This window comes from Castor canadensis, chromosome 15 (genome assembly GCF_047511655.1).
Source record: "Castor canadensis chromosome 15, mCasCan1.hap1v2, whole genome shotgun sequence".
Classification (NCBI taxonomy): domain Eukaryota; kingdom Metazoa; phylum Chordata; class Mammalia; order Rodentia; family Castoridae; genus Castor; species Castor canadensis.
Window position 1 is genome coordinate 19,631,021 of NC_133400.1, and position 24,247 is coordinate 19,655,267.

The following is a 24,247-nucleotide window of genomic DNA, read 5'->3' on the forward strand; positions in this document are numbered from 1 at the left end:
AGGACAGGGGTGAGCCTGAGAGGAAGGAGCCAGGGTCAGCGTTGGGTGGAAGAGTGTGACCATGCATTGGGCCTCATCCATCCGCATTTTCACATGGGCATTTATTGAATGTGTCTAACAAGAGAGGGCTCAGGGCAACTTAGCAATGAACATCACAGTAAGTGATTTATAAGTATAGGCTGAATGCATGGATGTGTGAGTATGGGAATGTTGTAGTCAACCTCAGGCTGATGCCATCTAAACTCAAGCCCACTCCCTTCCTGCACACCATCTTCTACAGCTCTGAGTGACTCATTTTAGACCCTATAAGCTCCACGATCTTCTGAGGCAAGGTCTTGGTCCAGATCTGCAGCTGTAGAAGAAGGGGCTTAGGCCAGTGTGGAACAGTGTTATCATGCATTGGGCCTCATCCATCCGCATTTTCATGGGCATTTATTGAATGTTTGTAACAAGAGAGGACTCGTGATGACGTGGCGATGAGCATCATGCAGTAAGTTCTTCATAGTGGTGGCTGAGTGCAGGGATGTATGACTACTGGACAGTTGGAGTCAACCTCAGCTTATGTCTGGGTGTGTGAGCACCTCAGGCTGATGCCATCTGAACTCAAGCCCACTCCCTCCCTGGACACAGTGTGCTACAGCTCTGAGTGATTCTTCTTAAGCCCTGTAAGCTCCGCGATCTTCCGGGGCAGGGTCTTGGTCCAGAACTGCAGCCTGTCGGCCTTCAGGGCCTGGCCCACTGCAGGCTGGATGTCCAGCTTCAAGTACTGCTCATCGTGATGGAGCCTAGGCCAGGGGGGCAGGTCCTCACTGTTGGGGTTCCTGTGGACACAACATCCCAGTAGGGTTAGTTGGGGACATTCTGATAACAAGCTCCAAATCTCAGACAGGCCAAGCAACCAGCAGGCTAGGGGTGTGTAGAGACTGAAAGCCACATCCTATCCAGACAAAGGAAAGTAAGGACCCAGTGTTTAGAAATGTGGGACACAGGTAATTGGCATATTTGTCCCTTCTTCTCTGATGTAGGCTCTGATAATGACATAGTACACTGGACCAACTCTCATGTCACTTGCATAAGGGCCAAATGACTGGAACTCACATCGTGTCCTCTTCTGAGTGTGTTAAGAAGGGAACAATCATAGGATTAAGGACACAAGCATGGTAATGAGACGACCCCAGATGAGGGGAGTGCTGGATGAGCCCAATGCAGGGATTGGGGTGTGTTGGGGTGTTCTTACCCATTCCGAGCAAAATTGGCCCAGTACTTCATCATCCTTCTGCTTAGCAGCTCCTCCTCCTCAGTGAAGTCAGCTGCATAGAGGAGGACAAGGTGAAGATCTGGCCACCACATCAGGCCAACCAGTCAGACTCAACCCTGAACACCCTCCATAACCTGACCCTGGACACCAGGCCAAGTCCCGTTCCCTCCCCTAACACTCAGGGCCAAGCCCTCCTTTGCCCAACCTACCCTTATTAATTCCGACCTTGAGCTGCATCTGTCCTGAGCTCATTACTGGCTTTAGAGACCCTTTCTTCCCTCTCACCCTGTGAAGTCATGTATGAGCAATCATGCCTTTGATTGTGCCCCCAGCACACCTACCTGACACTATGATAGGTGAAGACAGTGGAAGGAACACAGACTAGAGTCTAAGGGAGCTTAGATTCTAACCCTAGTGGTGCCTTTAACCTATAAGATGGTGCACACCTGATTCTGTCTCTCTTTGAGCCTCAGTTTTCCACTTGTCAACATCAAGGACAATCACCCATCAGGTCACAAGCAAGGTCCACCCCAATTCTTGGAAATGAAGAAAACTCACCATTGCTGTTCCAGAAGGATCTGAAGATAAAAGAAAGCTCTTCGCCATGGTCAGCCTTCACATGGGGCAGCCTGAAGTCCTTGAAAAGGCTGGACTGATGCTGGAACTCATAGAAGTAGACGGGGGCACGGGAACCTAGAGGTGTGGACAGGTTGAAGTGTAGTGGTCTGTCACCTGGAGCTGTCCTTCCTCACCATTACTGAAGTGTGAGCTAGGACTACAGCTGTTTGGAATCTGGATGATGAGGAGGGAAGCTACAGGCTGGAGCAGGCCCAGTGGGAAGTCCTTGGTTCAGTCATGGCCTTGGGCTTCCAAGATGTGTGGCCTTGGAAAAGTCACTGAATGTTACTGACTCACTTTGTCTTCTGTGTATGGGGTGACATCAGTCTCTCACATTAGCCATGAGAATATACTGATGTGTGGGCCATCAAGTGTGTGGCACTCAGCTGATAAAGACGTGGATGGGGACCAGGACACCGCAGAGCTCACTTGGGACCCACAGTTCTGAGCTCCTCAATGCATTCAGGCCTCAGTCACAGATGTACTCACGCTGAAAATGTGCTACTTGGAGCGCAGGCATCACAAACATGAAGTCCCCCATCATCTCTTGGAATTGGGCTTGGAGGGTTTGAGGGTCCTCAGTGTCCCCCATGTATTCTTCCATCAAGAGACCACCACAACCAGCAGGCAAGCCCTAGCCCAGGAGAATCAGGGAGAGTCATCATAGGCAGAATCCAGGACATGGAGTCAGGCGCCTCAGGGTGGGGAGATAGGGCCTGGGACTGGACCAGGTGTACTTGGCAAGGTCCAAGCTGTGGAGTGACCCCACCACAAACACTCACATCCTTCATCTTTTCTTGTGGTACTAGGGTTCCTCAGGCCCCATGCTCACTGGTCATGGGGTCTAACCACTTGAGCCCCAGCATTAGTCCAAGCCCACCCTTTATTCCTTGAGTTTACTGCACCAGCAAGATAACAGCAGGTACCCGACCCTGAAATCCTCACTCACCATGTTTGCTGTCGTGCTCTCCATAATAGCAGGCAAGGTTCCTCTGTTTATTTCTTTTATGGTTTCAGAGTAGCCCAGGTACTGGGTGGTGGAAGGAGACTTTAAGTAATGCCATTAAGCCACATACTGCTAGGGCCTCCTCCCCACTACATGAGATTCCTAGGGTCCCAAGAGGTTGGAACTGAGACTTACTAGAGGGAGGACAAAGCCAAACTCATCAGTGTTGACACCAATGATGCTGGGGACAGGTTGAAAATCCGCAGAGACCAACAGCTCCTGGGGGTGCCTGGGTAGGAAGGCCCCATCTACGACTCCAGGTATGGTCTTGAAAGGCTGAAGGGGCATTCAAGGTCAGGGATCCAGGTCAGGCACAGGACATTTTCTAAGGCCCTTGGTTTACTTCTACCTATTTTTAATTCATCCCAGGGTGTGCACACCCATTCAAAGAGATCTTATATGTAGTTTAGTCTCTCTTGGTCTCCATTTTGCATTCATGGCTTAAGGGAACCATGTCATGGAGGAGAGGTCATTATTTCAGTGTAGTAAGGACTGACTCCTCAAGCCCTATGTATTGTCCCTTTCCCCATACCCACACTATCAGCCTGACCTTGTTAATAGCCAGAATCTCCTCTTCACTCTTGCCCCTCAAGCAGTGTACCAGGGCCTCTGAGTTTACCCGCTCACAGGCAGACAGGTTGGCAACCACCTGTAAGGAAACAGGGCAAAGGCTGACTCATCCTTTCAGATAGGAGAAATGCTTTTCCCAGACTCCACCATGCTCCATGTGTCAAGATATCTCCAGGGTACAGTGCATGGCTTGCTGCACATGTGAAATTGTTTCCACATCCCTGATGTTTAGAGGTCAGGGCTACATAGAACACCCTAACTGTTTACAAGTTTCTGCTCATGAAAGGAGTCCCAGGGTGGCAACTTTCCTGATACAGAACACACTGAGCCTCTATGACGCAAGGGGTGTGCATTATGACCTTTGAGCCTTTCATCAATTCAAGGACAGAGACGTTTTCCAAAGGACCTCCATGGAGACAGAGACTCTGAGGGTGAGGAAGGTGTAAGCTGGGGTAGTTGAGGTCACTCACTGTGTAGACGACCTCAGAGGAGCTGGAGATGAGGTCTGGCAGAAGAGCCACCCCACTCTCCATGATGGCACCGTGGAAGAGTCCTTTGGACATGGGGGACACAACATGTGAGGACACACTAGTGCCACCTGCAGACTCGCCAAAAATGGTGACTCGGGCAGGGTTGCCCCCAAAATGGGCAATATTCTTCTGGACCCAACGAAGGGCGGCCACCTGGTCTAGGTAGCCCCAGTTGCCAGATGCATGCTGGTCTCCAGTGCTGAAAAGTGGCAGAGACAAGGGTCACAGGCCTGTCCTGGACCTACCCTGTTCCCACTCTCCTGTCCAGCCCTAGGCTCACCTGAAGAAGCCCAGGACACCCAGGCGGTACTGGATAGCAACCACCACAACATTCTCAGTGCCTGCCAGTATGGAAGCATCATATGAGGAAGCCATGCCTGCAACCAGTGCACCTCCGTGGATCCACACCATCACCTGAGGAAATCAAGACAGAGATCACATGTTCTGACCCAGCCCACACCCCTCTCTGGGATTCTCCCTGTATTGCTCACATTGGCCTGTGCACCTGACCCTATAGGAAGAACTATTTCAGTTGCCCCTGACCTGGGCCATGCATTAGGGACACAAGATCACTCAGTATTCCTTTTTGGGGCCACCCCTTGAACCCAATCATGGACTAATGGCTCCAAGTCTGGAATAATGGTGCCATTACTCTCTACACATATGAAGAGAAAAGAGAAGTGGTGTTTCTCTGAGTGGCTCACTTAACATTAATGAAAAAGGTCACCTAACTTCATTGGCACAATAGATGATCCATGGCTGGGGACTTGGGTGATGTCAACGATGAACAATTGGGCACCTGCATGGGTCTTCTGGGCCCAAGTTCTTAGAGTGAGTCTTCAGTTCATCAAAAGGCTAAGGCCTCTGACCTCTGACTTGTAGGAGTTGTCAGGCCTCTGTGTTCTCATACTATGGTTGGTTTCCTTTCTGAGTGAGAAGACTTTGTGGACATGGCAGTGAGAGACTTCTCCTCAGGGACACCTTACATTGGGACCCAGGTGATCTTGGCTCATTCCATCTCCTTGTAAATAAATGTCCTCTGTCCCTAGGTGACCATGGCATATCACTCACAGGCAGGTTGGAGCCCTCATGGGCATAGGAAGGTGAGTAGATGCTGAGATACAGGCAGTCCTCAGACATGGAAACAGGAGGCAGGGTCAGATTCAGCTGGTTCAGAGCATCTGTATTCATTATATCAGAATTTTGCAGACACCTGATGAAAATGGCAATCAGTTTTTCCAGGTACTGTACAGTGGTCAATATTAGAGCCAGGTGCTAGATTTGTTCCCATCTACCCTTAGACTCTGCTCCCTTCATTCCCCAGCAAGGTACAGGCCACAGGCTCTAGTGGAGCTTTAATGGAGCCGCACTCAAGGGAGGCCTTTGCTAATGGCTCCTGGCCCTGCAGGTTGGCACAATCCCTGTGGAGGGTGGGTCCCCAAGGAAGCATCACTGCTACCCTGCTTAGGTTCCTGCAGATTCTGCTGCTGGAACCAGGGGCTCTCACAGTTCATGGAGCCAACCTGGACCTCTCCCATAGACACTTCCCCTGGTGCAGAGAACACCAGGAACACCCAAGTGTGTCTCTGCTCCTACCACCGCACCCGGAGGTAACTTGTCCAGGTACCAAGCCCTGAGTTTGAGCCTGGCAGGGTTGCTCCACTCTCTCAACCTTAGCCTATTCATTGGAAAAATGCATGTAGAATCCTCCCAATGCAGAGGGAAAATGTCTGTGGGTTCCGATGGAAGAACCAGTAGGCCTGGCCCTGAGCTCAGAGGGCCCCACCATAAACCCTGAAGTTCCCTGGGCCCTGGGAGAGCTTACATGGCTGGATGGGAGGTCCCATCCCTCACACCACTCCAAGGTGCAGCAGGCTCAGGGGGAGCAAACCGCAGAGGCCCTAGAGGTGGCTTGGCAAAGGGAATTCCCAGGAAGGTGTGGACCCCCACATCGGTGCCCTTCACATGGACGAGGCTGCCCCGCACCTGTCCTGTGTGAGTGGTCCTGATGGGGCTGGCTGAGTCCTGGCCTGTGGGTGGAGAGAAGCACATGAGAGTTGGTCCTGCCCAGTGAGATGTCATGCACACTGTGAGTGTTGCCACCTCCTCGCTACTCCCAGGTCTGCTCTTGTCAAGACACTGGTCCTCAAACACTGGCTCCTTTCATACTGCCCCTCCCACACCACTGGCTACTTAATTCTATTTACATGAAAAGTTCAAAATTTTATATCACGAACAGGATCAGCAGATTGGTGTCCATGGCTGAGGTTGGGGGTTGTTTTGGGGCAAGGGAAATGGAGGTTTTTAATTCTGTGAATGTACTAAGCACCACTAAATTCACAATGTGTTTACAGCCCAAGGGAATTTGATTGTTCTTCTGTAGAAGCCAGGAGTGTGGTGTAGACAAGTGCCAGTTACTACACCTCCATCTCAGTGAGTTCATATCCCTGGATTCATTCAATCTTGCAGATTGAAAATATTAAAAAAAACTCTGTGTCTGTGTTGACCTCACAAAGACATTTTTGTTCTTGTTCACTAAACAACACAGCATACCAATATGTACATAGCATTCACGTTGTAGTAGTCACTATACATAACCTAGAGGTTTTTCAAAAGCTACAAGCTCAGGTTACATGCAAATAGTGGGCCTTTTATAATTTTTTTGCCATTATGGTTTGAACTCAGGGCCTCATGCTTCCTAGGCAGTTACTCTAACATTCGAGCCTCTCTGCAGCTGGCGAGGCCACTTATATATGAGACATAAGCATCTGCAGATTTAGATACAACCTGGGAGGCTCTGGATCCAATCCCCTGATATTCTTTTTGATTGTGTAAGAAAGCCCATATCCTTATTATCTTACTTTTATTTTTTAGGTGAAACTGAGGTTTTAACTCAGGACTTCATACTTACTAGGAAAACACTCTATCACTTGAGCCATTCCACCACACCTGTTTTCTTTTGGGTGTTAGTGAGGTAGAGTCTTACGAACTATTTGCCTAGGGCTGGTTTTGAACAATTATCCTCCAGATCTCTGTTCCATATTCTATTTTAAAGTGGAGTCATCAGTGAAATCTTGCCTAGAAGGCCTTGGTGACTTCCCAGATCCTGACCAAGAGCTGGTAAGGTTGGGAGTCTAGCAGTGGTGGCCATGGGTGGGGGATTCTTAGGGCAGATTAGATTGGGGAAATGGGGGAAGATATCATCGGGGCCCATACCAGGGGACTTAGGGGAGAGTGAGGTCAAGGGTTGCACATACATTCTGGGCATTGAGTCCTGAGAACATGAGCTTCTGATAAGATCCTGGAGAGTACATGGCATGCAAAGGGCACATTCCCATTGCTCTGGAAGCCAAGCCATGCCTTTGCCACAGGTCAGGTTCATAGGATGAAATGAACCCAAGTGGTCTCTCCTTTCAGCTTTGAGATGTGGTACCGGGGGTTTGTGAATCCCTTCAGGGCCAGTAACCTTGCCTGGGGCCCATTTGGAGGGTGGCAGGGTACTTTCCTGGCCCAGGAGATGTCACAATCAGAGAAAAATAGCACTATGAAAGTATTATCATCATTGTGGGCTGACCACAAATACAGGAGGAAAAGGTTCTAAATCCCACCCCAGGTTTCTGACCTGCCCTCCTGGCTCTTCACAACCCTCCTTAATCGCCTGCCTATTCAGTGGTGTGTCCTCAGATAGCCCTGACCCTCTCAATTTCCGGGACCCACCCTGGGCTTTAAACATGTTAGGTGGGAAAAGGTTCCCACACTCCAATTTTTCTTTTGTTATCACAAGTGTAATTGGAACCAGAAAAGGAAAAACCCTTTTTGTATAGTTTGTCTGCTGACCAGTTTACTCTGCTAGTTGGTTAAACTGACTTTCTTTCCCTCCTTATGTAAATGCTAGAGACTCTGGTAACAAACGTTAACTCCCTTTGCTCTTCAATAACCTGGGGATATCTTCTACACTGTATCTCTTCCTGACCACCAAAGAAGTAAACTTCCCTGCCAAGATACAACTTCAGAAAAGTGGTGACAGATACCTGGAGAATCAAGGCCAATACTAAGATGGACATACATACAGTCACCCAATTAAGCTCACCCCCTGAACTCTCCTTTAACAGGTGGACATTTTCTCTCAGACATGGACTTTAAAGGGTTGATTCTTCCTGTCCTCTTTATCTGAAAATTACTATACTTTATTTTCTTTTCCTCAAACCAGCTCAAATTATTTGTAAATTGTGAGTTGGTATTGAGGCCATGGGAGCAGTCCCTTCTTTCCTGAAGTCCTCCCGCTCCCAGTCTCAGGCTGTGCCTCTGCACAGTGTGGCAGATCTGACCCTGGTCCCTGTCGTCCCCTGCAGGAGTCTCACCTTGGACATGGAGGAGGAAAAGCAGAAGCCCACAGGCCACGGTTCTCAGCCACATAGGAAGTTGTTCCAGCCGCATGGTTGACTCACTGCACCGTGTCTGCAGTGTTTCACTGACAGGCAACTGATGATCAGAGCCTCACCCTGACTGGAGTTTGGACAGGGAAGGGGTAGGAACAGTGCCAGGTGGGTGTTGCATGGGAGTGGCACTGAGCAGGCAGAGGTCACAGGAAACCAGTGACCAGCAGGTAGAGCATGGCTGCCACCTCTATTCCCATGCCCCCTTCAGCTCCTCCAAAAATACTGTGTCTCTTCTGCTGCCCTCAGAGATACCAGGAAGCCCCTCCACAGAGCTAGTCACTGCATGATCACTGACTCTGCAGCCTTAGTCCTGATCACTAGACTGTAGGGGGTGGAAAGAGAGAGCAGAAGGCTATAATTGGAGAAACCAGGAGGGCTTCTCTGTGGAGGTGCTTGTTCAGGATCCCAGAGATGGACAATGGCTTCTGCCTTTGGTGACATGGAGGGAACTGCATGAGCAAGTGCCCTTGCTGTGCCCTTCTTCTAATTAACTGTGTCCTTCATCTGCACAGCTCCTCCGGAACATTAGGACACACAGTTTACTCATCCCTTTCATCAGTCCCTCATCTCTTACAGTCCGTGATCTGAGGGCCCTTCCCAACTCAGCCTTGGCCCTTCTTTTGTAACACACTTGAGACTGTGGCACTTCTGCAGTTATCCCATCACCTCTATCCAAATCCAGTACACAGTCACTTATCTATAGGAACATTATGAAATGGGAGACAGTTGGTCCTGGCACTAAAAAGTAAGTAGCGAATTTCTAGGCCTTTGGAGAGTCAGGGGAGTCAGGGCCCCACCTGAGATTCTGAACATCCTGAGGGCTGTGTGGATGTAGGGCAGGCATCCTGGGTCTGTGATCATCCACCCAGCCTGATTTCCAAGAGGAAATTACGTTAAACTCAATCTCAGACAGCCTATAACCAACAACTACCTGCTCCCTGAAAACCAACAACTACCTCGGCGTTCCTGCCCCCATAGGCACTCAGAGCCCACCCGACACAGTTTTTGTCCCTTCTCAGAGCCATGGTGGCAGCAACCGCATTTCCCCGGGACGGAGGGACCAGGAGCCTGGATCACTGCTTCTCCTTGACCTTGCCCATTCATCAAGGCCTTCTGTCCATTCAAGGTCTCCCTTCCAATATTGCAGTCCCTGTGTGGGCAGAGCTCTCCCTGCCCTTAATATTCCTCACCTAATTACAGCTGGGCTGTGGGGGCTGAAAGATGCCAACTCCTCCCATACTGGGTCATCTTATAGCTCCTTCATGTTAACTGGACAGCAACAGGGTTTCTCCCTCATTTCTAATTCTGTGACTGCTGTCCATCTCATGGGCAGGGTGCTCTCGTGCTCTGCCACTTCCTCTCCACCAACTCATTGACCTTGACCATGGCCAAGATCATGATAAAATCATGCAGTGAATAAGTCTCAGAGTACATCAGCACAGAGGGAGAGAGAGTAAGAAACAAGAGAGGGAGAGAGAGAGAGCACTATGGGGAAGGGGGATGGAGGCCAAGGCTCAAAGTCTAGATTACTATTACAGTGACACACCCATTCGATAAAATCAGTTGTAAGACCCACAAGAACAAATGGTCAGGAGCACATTGAACAACTGGCATCAACTTGACATCTGCACAATTTAGGCAGATCTGAGCCCGGTTGCTGTCTCCTCCATATGAGCCTCACCCAGGGCCAGCAGAAGGAGCAGGAGCCCACTGGACACAGTCCCCTGCTGCACTGCGTGTTGGTTGAGGAGCATGGTCCTTTCTCTGGTCTAGGTCATTTCTGCAGAGCAGGCCCAGCCTCAGTGACAGCAACTGAGATCTGGCTGGACTTTGCATGGAGCAGCAGGAGTTGGGGCTCTGCCTTGGCCTGGCAAAGCAGGGCTACAGGAGAGTGGCACTGCATAAGCAGATTACAAGGGGGGCCAGGGCTACATTTAGGGCATGGTTGCCTCCCCTCCTCCCGTGCCCCCTTTAGCCTCTTCTAAAGGTTTTGAGTGGCTTCTGCATCACCTCCAAAATACCAGGAAGCCCTGCCTGAAACCTGCAGTATCAAGTTCACTGTCATTGCAGTCACAGGCCCAATGAGGACATTGAGGGCAGAGAGGAAAGAACAGGGAATGTTTGAGAACTTTGACAAGGCAAAAGCCACCACTTGAGCAGAGGCAGGGAGCTGTGACTGTCCCCTTCACCCTGCAATTCCTCCTTGCTCTCAAGGACTCGTGCTTTACTGGGATGCTTCAAGGCTCTCGACCTTAGGGTCATGGTCTCTGGGTCTGCACAGACCCCTCCCTATTTGGGAAGGGCTGTTCTGTGGACACACACTGTGACTAGCACTTCTTAAGGTTTATCCAACTGCTCCCCCCACTCCACCCTGTGGTTGCCCTGGAGGCTAGCTCCCACCAAGAACAAATTCACAGTCATTTACCTACTTGACAACATTTAAGGGGAACTTTCTGATCACAGAGCTGTGATGAGACTGAGGTCTATGGACCTGCACTAAGTCTGGGGAGACAGGCTCATAAACAGGAGTTTCTGAAACACCTAGAATCCTGCCTGGATATAGCAAAAACAGCAGGGACCAGGAGCTCCCACCTAGCCTTACTTCCCAGAGGAATTGGTATGGGATTTGACCTCAGACAGCCTTTAGTGCTCTCTGAGAACAGCCCTTCGCACTTTCATTCCCGTATCCAACAGTCCTGGGAACACACAGACTGCCACCACAAGAATTCCTTCTTGACACCTTTCTGGGAGAGATAATTTCCCCTGACACAGCATGACCAGGGCTTCCCTTGACCTCTACCCAATCAGCAAGGCCTCCTGTCAATTCATTGTCTCCCATTGAAAGCACTCTGGTCCAAGTCATAGTCCCAGCCCCTGCTGGGCAGATTCTCTCTCTGTCCTTAATTCTCCTGACCTAATTAACAGCTGGACATGGGATCTGAGGGATCCCAGTTCATCCCATCTCAGGGTCATGTACCAGATCCTTCATGTTAACTAGACAACACTGGGCTTCTTCCTAATCCTGGGGCTGCTGTCTACCACTGTCAGGGAGAAGTCCCCCTGTGCTCCACCACTTCTTGCACCATCTTAAGGAGGTCCTGGCATCCATGATCGCTAAAATCATATTAAAAGTATGCAATGAGGACATCTCAGGAGCATTTCTCCGTGCATGAGAGGGTGATGAAAATTCACTATGTACACTTCTCCAGAGAGAGAGAGAGAGAGAGAGAGAGAGACAGAACAGAAGAAAGAAGCAGAAGCTAAAAGTCCAGGGAGAGTCAAACATGGCAACACACATACATAATCCCAATAATTAGGAAGCTGAGGCAGAAAGATTCTGAGTTTCAGTTCATATGAAAGTAATTAAATTAAATAATAAAAAAGTGAAGAGCATCTCAATGGTAAGAGTGCCTACCTAGCAAGCATATGCCCTGAGTTCAAACCCCAGTGCCAAAAACAATTAGTTAATTAATTAAGAGTTCAGGGAAACATCTTCCACAGAGACACCATGACACACCATTCAATACAACAAGATTGAAACACCTTACAGTCTAATGTTGGGGACATGGAGCATGTGGCATGGTCATTCATGGCTGGTTGGAATGCAAAATGACCAAGTCATTTTGGAAGGCAGTGTGGCATTTTCTTTAAATTAAATACATATAACAAATAATTTCTGAGTCATATAACTCAGAAATTCCATTCTCAGGTCGTTACACAAGAGAAATGAAAGTAATGTCTGAAAATTTACATAGCAACTTATTAAAAAGAGCACAGACTGACTGGTGCTTGGTAGCATATGTCTATAATCCCAGCACTCAGGAGGCTCACACAGGAGGATGGATTTTGAGGCCAGTCTACACTACATAGCAAGAGCCTGTCTCAAAGAAAATGAACCCACAAATAATAGCCCCAAAATGAAAGTTACTCAGATACAACAATCCATGTGATATCTGAACACATGGGACGGCTCCCCTCAGTAAAATGAGGTGTTCACTGAAACACAAAGACATCATGCCTGGTGACAAGCAATTCCTTTACTATGATGTGACAGAAAGGTCTGTAGTGTTTTTAAACTGTGTAGAGTTTCCAAACTACAGTTGACAGAAAGCAATTAGGTGTTTGCTAGGAAGCAGGGTCCAGGACAATGAGTAACTATAAAGGGTGTGAGGATGAGCATTGGGGTGAAAGAAGTGTTCCAATACTGGATGTGGCGGTGACTCCATGTCTCATACATTGCCACAACTTTACAAAGTATGCAGTAAATGGCTGAACTTAATTACATGTCAATTCTTCCTCAAAAAATTCTAGTAAAATAACTGCTAAAAAATGCAAGAAGGTCCCTGGGAACCCCTTTGGAAGCATCCTCTGCAGCAGCAACACTGCGACCACACAGAGGACTGTGTGCAGCAGGAGCTCAATGATGTTTCAGGACACAGTGCACCAGTCCTGTCACTCAAAGGTCTCTTGCCTGTGCCCAACTCAGCCCAGTCTTCACGTTATCCATGTCTGCCACCTGATGCACAAGGCAACATGGAAAAACTTCATCTTTCATCCCAAAAGTCATGAGGCCCTATGGTTGGATTGTTTTTTTAATCATTTTTACATTTACTCACATGTGTATACATTGTTTGGGCTACTTCCCTCCCCTCTGCCCCTCCTCCCCTCACATCCTGCTTCCATGCAGAACCTGTTCCATCCTGAGGTTGGATTTAAGGACAGTGGATAAAAGAAGGGTGATTTGACCTGAGAAAACTGGTGGCCTCAGAGGATGAGTCAACCAGAGGTAGAGGATGAGTCAACCAGAGGTAGAGCATGGTAGAGTCCTAAGGTCAATAGGGAGCTTCTTAATGACACATACAAAATGATTGGGGTGAACAAAGAAACAGATTGAGCACAATTTAGTACCTTTATATAATGACATTAACTACAAGATAAGACATACTGGAGTGGTAAAACAATGTAGGGATAACAATAATGCAATAGCGAAAATTAACCACAGGGTGGACGAAGCAGAGTAGGGGATTCTCAGGGGGTCAGAAACTTGCCAGGGGAACTCTGCAATGCATGAGAATATATCCCTGGATGGACAGGCTTCAGGGAACCAGGTGATAGAAATCTCTTCTGCTAGACATGTCTAGACTTTCTGACCCCTCAACCCAAACTCTAGGACACTTCCCATAGACAAACTTCATACATGTTCTCTGATCTTGTGGCTGTGGGCATCACAGTATCTTCAGAACCACCGAGAATAACAGCAAACTTCAGGTCACTGAGAAACTTACTTGCATCTTCAGGTAGTCCCTGAGATGGCAAAGGTTCAAGGAGTCAATGGACATAGCCAGTCATGCTTCTGACAAACAGCTTTAGTGAAGAAATAGATGAATGAGTGGGTTGTTTCAATGCCAACCTAAATGATATTCAATCTACAGGGCCATAGGTGTAGACATTTTCAGTAGTTGGGATCTTGGGGGCTGATACTGGGGAGCTCTACATGCTATTGTCTGACAGACTGTGTGCTCCAAATTCATATGTTGAAAACTAATCTCTGACATAAAAATGACTCAGAGGTGAGGATCTTTAAAAGGTGATGAGGTCATGAGGGCCATCATTTGTCCCTTCCACCAAATAAGGACACTAGGAACCATCTTTCCATCTTTGACGCATTGAGAAAGCCCTCATCTGACAACAAATCTTGTTCCTTGACCTGAGAAACTGTGAACAATTTTCTATTGCTTTTAAAGAACATAGCTTATGATTTTTGTAGCTTTTTTTTTAAAGGAGGAGGGTTATTGCAATGTTTCCCTGGATACCTGGAACTCCTAGGCTCATGCAATCTTCTTATCTCAGCCTCCCTAGTACTTTGGATCACAGACAAGCACTACAATACCAAGTTGCACTTATGATAATCTGGTTACAGCAACTTGAATTTACTAACACACTAGGTCATTTGGTAACAGTGGGAAGAGGAAAGAGGTGAGCCTGGAAGGAAGGGGCCAAGCCAGTGTGCAGTGGAATACTGTGACACGCATTGGGCCTCATCCATCCACATTTTCATGTGGCCATTTATTGAGTATGTCTAATCAGAGAGGGCACAGGCAGACTTGCCAATGAACATCAGGCTGTAGGTTCTTCATAAGTATAGGCTGAATGCCAGGATATATGGCTACATAAATGTTGGAGTCAATCCCAGTTCCCATCTGGGCATGTGGGCACCTCAGGCTGATGGCACTGAAACTCAAACCCACTCCCTCCCTGGAAGCAGTCTTCTAGAGTTCTGTGAGCTTCCTCTTAGGCCCCATGAACTCCTATATCTTCTGGAACAGGGTCTTGGTCCAGAACTGCAGCTTGCAGGCCCACGGCCGGCCTGATGTCCAGCTACAAGTACTGCTCATCCTGATTGAGCATGGGCCAGTAGGGCAGGTCCTCACTGTTGGGGTTCTTGTGGACACGACATCCCAGTAGGGCAATGGGGTTATTTTGAGTCCTTCTAAGCCCAGTCATGAACCCCCAGATCCTGGTCAGACCAGGCAGCCAAGCAGGCCAAGGGTGTATAGAGAATGAAGGCCACATCCTGTCCTGATAGAGTAAAGCGAGAAGTCCCACCAGTGTCTGCCCCACATGGGGCAGGGCCACTTGGCTTGTTTTGTCCCTCCTTCTTTGAGGCAGCCTTAGTGCCATAGTACTGTGTCCTAACTCTCATGTCACTGGCATGAGGAACAAATGACCTGCACTCACAATGTGTCCTCTGAGTGGGACCTGGAGTTGGAGAGATTACTATCATATGACTAAGAACCCATACATGGTAGTGAGGCCACCACAGACAAGGGAGTGCTGGATGGGCCCCATGCTAAGAAGTTTAGGTGTGCAGGTGCTCTCACCCATTCCAGCAAAGCTGGCCCAGTACTTCATCATCCTGCTGTTTAGCAGCTCCTCCTCCTCAGTGAAGTCAGCTGCATAGAGGAGGACATGGTCAAGATCTGGACACCATATTTGGCTATCTTGTCATACTCTACCCTTAAACCACTCTATAACCTGATCCTAGACCCCAGGCCTAGTCCCCTTCCCTCTATCACCACCCAGGGCCAGCCCCTCCTTTGCCCAACCTGCCCTTACTCATCCCATTGAGCTACATCTGTCCTGAGCTCATTCCTGGATTAGAGGCCCTTTCTTCCCTCTTGTCCTGGAAGTCATTGAGGAACAATCATGCCTTTGAATCACCCTCCTCTTCACCCATACTTGACTGGTGGAAGGAACACAGGCTAGAGTTGGATGGAGTGTGGAATCTAACCCAGTGGTGTCTTTGAGCTATGAGATGGTGCACACCTGATTCTGTCTCTTTCTGAGCCTCAGCTTTCTACTTGTGGACAGCAAGGACAATCACCCCTCAGGTCCCTACAGGGTCCATCCCAATTTCTGAAAATGAAGAAAACTCACTACTGTTGTCCAAGAAGTATCTGAAGACAAAAGAAACCTCATCGCCATGGTCAGCCTTCACATGGGTGGCCTGATGTCCTTGAAAAGGCTGGGCCGATGCTGGAACTCATAGAAGTAGACAGTGGCTTGGGAACCTAGAGGTGTGGACAGGTTGGGGTGTGGTGGTCTCTCTCCTGGAGCTGTCCTTCCTCACCACTGGTGATGAGTTAGCTAGGTCCAAAGCTGCCTGGAGTCTGGATAATGAGGTGGGGAGCTCCAGGCTGGAGCAGGCCCAGTGGGAAGGCCCTGGTTAAATCATCACCTTGGACTTCCTAGCTGTGTGGCCTTGGAAAAGTGACTACTACTGACTCGGTTTGTCTTCTGTAAAATGGGGGTGACATCTGTTTCTCACACTATCGATTAAAAAGTCCTGACATTGGAACATCAAGTGCATGGCACTAAGAGCTGATAAAGATGTGGATGGGGACCAGGACATCACAGAGCTCACCTGGGACCCACAGCTCTGAGCTCCCCAATGGCAGTCAGGCCTCAGTCACAGATGTACTCACGCTGAAAATGTGCTACTTGGAGCGCAGGCATCACAAACATAAAGTCCCCCATCATCTGGTGGAACCGGGCTTGGAGGGTCTGGGGGTCCTCAGTGTCCCCCATGTATTCTTCCATCAAGAGATCACCACACTCAGCAGGCAACCCCTAGCCCAGGGGAATCAGGGAGAGTCATAATAGGCAGCATCCAGGGCATGGAGTCAGCAGCCTCAGGGTAGAGAGATGGGGCCTAGGATGGGACCAGGTATACTGGTAAGGGCCAAACTTTGGGGTGATCCCACCACAAATCCACACATATTTCACCCCCCATTTTTTGTGGTACTGGGTTCCTCAGAACCTTATGCTTGCTGGTCAGGCAATCTAGCACTTGAGCCCCAGCACCAGCCCAAGCCCACCCTTTATTCCTTCAGTTTACTGTATGAGCAAGATAGCTTGGGATATCTCTCCAATGGGATAGGATGCTGGAATCCTCACCATGTTTGCTGTCATTCTCTGCATAATAGCCAGCAAGGTTTCTCTGTTTATTTCCTTTATGGTTTGAGTGTATCCTGTGAACTGGGTGGTAGAAAAACAGTTTCAGTTTGGGGTGGCATGGATCTAAAGTCATCAAGCCACATACCAATATGCCTTCTTTCTGCTTACTAGATGAGCTCTCTAGGGTCCCAAGAAGTTAGAAGTGAGACTTACCATAGGGAAGACAAAGCCATACTCATCATTTTTGAAAGCAGAAATGCTGGGGACAGGTTAAAATCTGCAGAGGCCAACAGCTCCTGGGGGTGCCTGGGTAAGAAGGCTCCATCTACCACACCAGGTATGGTCTTGAAGGGATGAGGGGGCATTCAAGATTAGGGATCAAGGCCAGGTCCAGGACATTTTCTGATGTCCTTGAGTTACTTCCACCCATTCCAAATTCATCTCAGGATGCTCACACCCATCTTAAGAGATCCTACCTGATTTAGTGTCTCTTGATCTCCATTTTGCATTTTGCATTCACGTTTCAAGAACACGCAGTCATGGAGAAGAGGTAATTGGTTCAGAGTAGTAAGAAATGGCTCTCTATACCCTATTTATATCCCTCTTCCTCCACACCCACCCCATTCAACCTGACCTTGTTTATAGCTAGAATCTCCTCTTCATTCTTGCCTCTCAGGCAGTCCACCAGGGCCTCTGAATTCACCTGCATACAGGTAGACAGGTTGGCCATCATCTGTAAAGCAACTAGGCATGTCTTACTCATCTTTTCAGACAGGAGAAGGCTTTCCCCAGCCCCATCTTGGTGCATGTGTTCCCCAAATCTCATAGGGGACTGTGTGTGGATTGCTACAGATGTGAAATTGTTCCAGCTTTCATGATGTTCAGAGGCCTCAGTTTGAGGGGCCATCCCACCTGTTTACAAGGCTCTAACCATGATCAGAGTCCCAGGATAGCAACTTTCTTGGCCACAGGACACACTCAGCCTCTGTGAGGCAGAGGGGTATGCATTCTGACCCTTGAGACTTTCAGCAATTCACAGGACAGAGACATTTTCCAAGGCACCTCCATGGAGCCAGAGGGTGAGGCAGTGGGTCTGGGTTGGGCTGATGAGGGCACTCACTGTACAGACCACCTCACAGGAGCTGGAGACAAAGTCTGGCAGCATTGCCACCCCACTCTCCATGATGGCACCATGGCAGAGTTCTTGGGACATGGGGGATGTGACACGTGAGGATACACTAGTGCCACCTGCAGACTCACCAAAAATGGTAAGGCAGTTAGTGTTACCTCCAAAGTGGGCAATGTTGTCCTTGACCTAACAGAGGGCAGCCACTCAGTCCAGGTAACCCCAATTGCTGGTGCCATGCTGGTCTCCAGTGCTGAGAAGTAGTAGAGACCAGGGTCACAGGCCTGTCCTGGTCCTACTCAGTCTTAGTGTGCTTCATAGCTCCAGGCTCACCTGAAGAAGCCCAGTACACCCAGACAGTACTAGATAGTGACCACCACATTCTCAGTGGCTGCCAGTTTGGAACCATCAAATATAGAAGCCATTCCTATATCTGTGTGGATCCACACCATCACCTGGGGAAATCAAGGTAGATATCACTGGCTCTGTTCCAGCCCAAGCCCTATCCAGGCTGCTCACTAAATTGCTCCCCATAGGTTCTGTGCAGCTGCCAACATAGAAAGAACTCTCAGTTCCTTCTGACCTGGGCTATGCGTAATGGATCCAAGATCAGTCAGTATAACTCCTCAGTCTATCCCGTGAATCCAAACCTGGATTAATGACTCCAAGGCTGTTATAATGATACCATTATTCACAGACACATATGAAGAGAAAAGAAAAGTGGTGTTCTCTGAGTGTCTCACCTTCACATTATTCATAAAGGTCATTTAGCTTCTTTGGCACAATAGATAATCCATGGGTAGGGACTTGGGTGACCTCAAAGATCAGCACTTGGGCACCTGCATGGGTCTTCTGGGTTCAAGTTAGTAGAGTGAGCCCTGAGTTGATCAATAGTCCAAGGCCTCTGATCCCTGGAGATGTCAGGCCTCTGTGTCCCCATACGAGGGCTGGCTGTCCTCTCTGGGTAAGAAGACTTTCTGGACATGATAGGGAGAGACTTGTCATCAGGGTACAATACAGTGGGTAGCTTGGTCCTTTCATCTTTTTGTTAAAGAAATGTGCTCCCTTCCCAGGTCACCATGGCGTATCACTCAGGGCAGGTTGGAGTCCTCATGGGCATGGGCAGGTGAGTAGATGCTGAGATACAGGCAGTCCTCAAACACAAAGATGGGACGCAGGGTCAGATTAAATTGCTTCAGTGCATCTGTATTTGTTATATCAGAATTTTGCAGACACCTGGTGAAAATGGCAATCAGTTATTCCTGGGACTGTACAGTGGTCAATATTAGACCCAGGGCCAGATTTGCTCCCATCCGCCCTTAGACTCTGCTCCCCTCATGCCCTGACGCACAGGATCTTTCTCTGAAGTCCCTCCCCACTAATGTACAGGTGACAGGCTCTAAAGGAGTTGGAATGAAGCCAGACTTGAGGAAGACCTGAAGGTTTTTGAAGGACTTGGATCTCACTTATATTGAGGCTGGGATATCATGACTCCTAGCAGTCTCTACAGGATCCATTGACTGCAAATGTTGACATTCATCACTCTGCCTGGAACAGGGAGCTGCCACTGCAAAACCCTTCATGCCACCCACAGGTGCTGCATGAATGATTGGAGACTATTTTTCATAGGATATGGGACATCTCTTGTCCTAAGCCCAAACTCTCAGGAGACCTCAGTAGTCTCACAGAGTCTCCAGTTTTAAGCATATCAACTTGATTCTTGGTCAAATGCTCCTGGCTCTGTAGGTGCACGGTGATTGTGGAGGGTAGATTCCTAAGAAGCCACGACTGCTGCCCTTCTCAGGACTTGCAGAATCTGCTGCTGAAGTTAGGATTCTTACAGGTTCATAGAACCAACTTGAACCTCTCCCACAGACACATTCCCTGGTAGCAGAGAACACCTGGCATAACTGAAATCAGAGCCCAAGTGAGTCTGTGTTCCTCTTAGCACCGAGTTACCACTGTCCTGGTGCCAAGCACCTGAGCTAGAACTTAGCAAAGTTGCTCCACCCTCTCAACCTTAGCACATTCATTGGAAAAATGCATGTGAAATCCTCCCAATGCAGAAGGAAAATGTCTGTGGGGTTCTGATGGAAGAACCAGTAGGCCTGGCCCAGAGCTCAGAGGGCCCACCACAAAGGCCTGAAGTTCCCTGGGACCTGGGAGAGCTTACATGGCTGGGTGGGACGTCCCATCCCTCACACCACTCCAAGGTGCAGCAGGCTTAGGGGACACAAACCGCAGCAACCCTAGAAGTGGCTTGGCAAAGGGAATTCCCAGGAAGGTGTGGACCCCCACATCAGTGCCCTTCACGTGGACGAGGCTGCCCCACACCTGCCCTGTGTGAGTGGTCCTGATGGGGCTGGCTGAGTCCTGGCCTGTGGGCGGAGAGAAGCGCATGAGAGTTGGGTCTGCCCAGTCAGCAGTCAGGCATACTGTGGATGTTGCTGCCTCTTTGCCTTTGTCACCTCAGTATGTCTACGGAACCTGTGCTGCCAGCACTGACTTCACATATTACATGCCTGACACACTGTCCACTCACCACCACTCTGTTCACTTGGCCTGGCCCAACCCATGCCATGGAGCTCACTGAGGGTCATTGGGGCTTGGTCATTCAACACTCGGAGCTTTCAGCAGTGGGTCCCATTTGCTGAGGGAGCTAGCATCCATCCACCAACCCTGCCAGGTAATGCAATGCACTAAGAGGACTGTAGGAATTGGACTGAAAATCTCCAGTTTTCATAGATGTCACACTGAAGGTGACAAGAAATAACCATTATCACTTCCTTACTCTTCAGAAATCAGCAGTTCTTATTTCCATATGAAAAGTAAAAAACCCAATTCTCTCTGGGGAAACTAGCGTTCCCCTCCCTGATCAGATCCTTGTGCATTAGCAAGTTTATGCCACCTGGGGGACTGAGACCAAAGTAGCAGTCACCCACAGGAACCAGAGATGGCAATTTACCAACACCTTTCCAGGTACAATGGTGCATCCCTGATCCTTGGGTAGACATCTGTCTACCCAAGATGCCTTATAGAAGGGGATCTCTATCCATGTATCTCACTGTGGTCACCAGAAACTGATGCCTGATAGTTGTTACAGAAAAGGACAAACTTGCTGAGATGTTTCTGTTTGAGAGAAGTCCTCTGTGGTGCCAGGGGCTTGTGTACCCCTAGGGCTACACTGGTAACATTGCTTGGGGCTCCTTTGGTGCCAGGTGCCTCTCTGCCCAACAGAGTAACACATTCAGAATCAAATGGAAGCATGAAGATATTGTTATTATTAACCATGGGCCATTAACAGCTATAGCCACAGCCACAGCCACACACAGAGGAGGGAAATGTCCCAAATCCTGCCACTTTGCTGGAGGTTTCTGCCTTGCAGGGCCAGTGAACATCAGACCCCCACCACCTCATACTGGGTTCACTATCTGGTGTCCTCAGACATCTCTGTGCCATAGGGAGCCCACCCTGGGAGCCCTATGGGGGTGGGGGTTAGGTGATATAAGTTTCCCACACCATCTTCTGTCATCTACACCTGTTCTTCCCTCCCTGGAGCCTTCCCTAACAGAGTCACAGGGTCTGCTCTGCACAGCATGACAATCTGACCCCTGTCTGTGTAACCCCTACAGGAGGCTTACCCTGGACCAGGAGTGGGAGTAGCAGGAGCACACAGATCACAGCATTCAGCCAGGCAGGATGACTGTACAGAGGCATGGTCAGAGGACAGACCTGTGTCACTGCTGCTTTAAAGAACAATGCAATTTACTGACAGGCAGAAGGATATCAGGGACTCACCCAGGCAGGAGTTTGGACCAAGCATGAAGTAGGCAGGGAGCCAAATAGGTCTGGAAAGTTTGTTCCTGCAGGAGAGTGGCACGGACAGGACAGTCAGTCAGAGGCCAGCTCTCAGGGTTAGATCCTCTCACCTTTCCTGGCTCCACATTTGGCCTCCTGCAAAGACCCCTGCCCTCAAGTCCAGGGTTCACTATGTTCATGGGCAGAAGGCTATAATGGAGAAGCCAGGAAGGCTGCTCTGAAGAGGAGCTGGCTCAGGAGCCCACAGATAGACAATGGGACCCACCTTCCAAGGGCCAAAGGCAACTCCGTGAGTGAACTCAGGGAGCTATAACCTGTATCTTTCATCCTGAAACTCCTCCTTGCTCTCAAGGATTCATAGTTTACTGGATTCCCCCTTCAAGTTCCCTTGTCCTTTAGAGTCATGATCTGAGGATCTGCACTAACCCCTCCCTACTTGGGAATGGCTGTTTCATTGAAATATTCTTTGAACTGGCACTTATTAAGGACCTATTCCACCACTCATTTGGTATCCATTTTGTATACATGGCTCAAGGACACCAAGTCATGGAGAATAGGTAATTGGTTCAGGCAGGCCGGGGCATAAAGTGAGACCGTACCTCAAAAACAGCCAAAGCAAAAAGGGATGATGGTGTTGCTCAAGTGCTAAGATGCCTGCCTAGCAAGCATGAGATCCTGAGTTCAACCCTTAGCACTAAAAAATAAAATAAAATAAAATAATGTAAGATAACTTGTAAAAAACTACAAAGTGCCCTACAAGCATCCCTTGGGGAAATGTCCTGTGCATACACAGATCCGAACCCCACACAGGGCATGTTCACAGCAGGATTTCAGCGAGGCTCTCAGGACACAGAGGAATATTATACAACAGTCCCTTGCACTCACAGGTCTTTTGCTTCTGACCAGAGCCCAGGCTTCATGTTATGCTTATCTGTTATCTGCTGTCCATAACAGGCAATGCCAGAATCTTCTTATTTGAACCCAAAGATCATGAGATCCCTGAGGGTGGGTTTAAGTGCAGCAGGATTTGCCCCGGAACACTGATGTCCCCTCAGACCTAGGTCAAATTATCCAGGGATACCACACAGGGAAGTCCCAAGGTCCTTAGGACAAGGGATATCGTCTCTTAATGACACACAGAAAGTGCTTTGGAAGAGCAAAGAAGCAGACTGAGCACAATTTGGCAATTTGCATAATGGCATAAACTGTAAGAGAAGACATACACTGGAGGTTAAAGACATTGTAGGGACAACAATAATGTAAGAATGAAGATGAATCACACTGTGGACCAAGGAGGGGAGGGGATGCTCAGGAGGTCAGAAAGTTGCCAGGGGAATTCTAAAAGCAGGAGGACACCTCCCTTAAAGGAGATTCTGAGGTAGGCAGGGGATAAGAATCTCTTCTGCTACACGTATCTGGACCTTTTGACCCCCCAATCTCACTTCTAGGACACACACGGAAACGTCACAGATTTGTTGTGATTGTGAAAGTGTGGCCTCCCAGTGTGTGCAGAACCACTGAGAAGAAGAGCACACCCCAGGTGACCTAATGAAGAACCCTCCTGGCTCATCAGGACACTCCCCGTGTGGCCCAGTTTCAAAGGCCAATGACATGCTCAGTCCTGCCTCTCACAAAACCAGTCAGTCACCACTGTGCAAAGAAATATATGAATGAATGATTGCTTTCAATGCCAACCCAAATGACATTTAATCTACAGGGACCATAGGTAGATACATTTTTCAATAGTCGGGAAATGGCGGGGGCTGATATCAGGGAGCTCTAGGTGCTATGGTTTGAAAACTTGCGTGTCCCAAATTCATATGTTGAAACCTAATATCTGATGCGATGACATTCAGAGGTGGGCCCCTTAGGAGGTGATGAAGTCATGAGGACCATTGTTGACCCTCCCACCAATTGTCCTACATGGTGCCATCTTTGATCCAAGGGTGAGACTTCACCAAACACTAAATATGCATGTATTTTGATCCTGGCTTCTTAGCCTCCAAAACTAAGAGTAAATTTTATTGCTTTTCAGGAACCTGGCTTATGATTTTTGGGGCTTTTGTTTCTGAGAAAGGGCCTTGCTATGTTTCCCTGGATAGCCTAGAACTCCTGGGCTCATGTAGTAATCCTGTCTCAGCCTCCCCAGTAGCTTGGAGCACAGGCATGTGCCATGTGACTAGGTTGCAGCTTATAATAATCTTGTCATAGCAGCCTGAATTTACTAAGACACTAGGGCATTGAGATATCAGGTTATCTATTAGCCACTTACAGATTACAGAAAATGTGGGGCTTGCTGAGAGGTGGCTATGGATTTTTGACTACCTAATATGGGTAACATTTCCCAAAGTATCTCCTTCATTTGAAAGAGGTTGGGGTTTTGGAGAAGAGGGAGATAAAAGGTGGAAAGAAAGTAAGTTGAGC

General features: G+C 48.7%; 1 protein-coding gene and 1 pseudogene across 1 annotated transcript; both read right to left on the reverse strand.

Annotated features, from left to right (window-relative positions):
- Positions 1–415: 415 nt before the first annotated feature.
- On the reverse strand, positions 416–8,509 carry LOC109693303 (pyrethroid hydrolase Ces2e-like). The gene is made up of 12 exons (XM_020174549.2): positions 8,344–8,509; positions 5,808–6,012; positions 5,054–5,195; positions 4,263–4,396; positions 3,923–4,181; positions 3,433–3,531; positions 3,018–3,158; positions 2,826–2,906; positions 2,366–2,510; positions 1,817–1,951; positions 1,238–1,310; positions 416–821 (listed from the first exon to the last, which is right to left on the reverse strand). Exons 1-12 carry the CDS (start codon positions 8,417–8,419, stop codon positions 635–637), a joined length of 1,677 nt encoding a protein of 558 aa, XP_020030138.1. The 5' UTR covers positions 8,420–8,509; the 3' UTR covers positions 416–634.
- Positions 8,510–14,376: 5,867 nt separating this feature from the next.
- LOC109693302 (pyrethroid hydrolase Ces2e-like) lies at positions 14,377–24,184 on the reverse strand (annotated as a pseudogene).
- Between the last annotated feature and the right edge of the window lie 63 nt (positions 24,185–24,247).

What these genes read in the sequence shown, in the direction of transcription:
- LOC109693303 (XM_020174549.2), bottom strand. Translation starts at nt 8,419, where the DNA reads ATGCGGCTGGAACAACTTCCTATGTGGCTGAGAACCGTGGCCTGTGGG. An exon ending in GGGACCTCCCATCCAGCCAT is followed by an intron (nt 5,196 to 5,807) that starts GTAAGCTCTCCC and finishes CATTTTCATCAG; the next exon opens with GTGTCTGCAAAATTCTGATA. An exon ending in CCAAGTAGCACATTTTCAGC is followed by an intron (nt 1,952 to 2,365) that starts GTGAGTACATCT and finishes CCACACCTCTAG; the next exon opens with GTTCCCGTGCCCCCGTCTAC.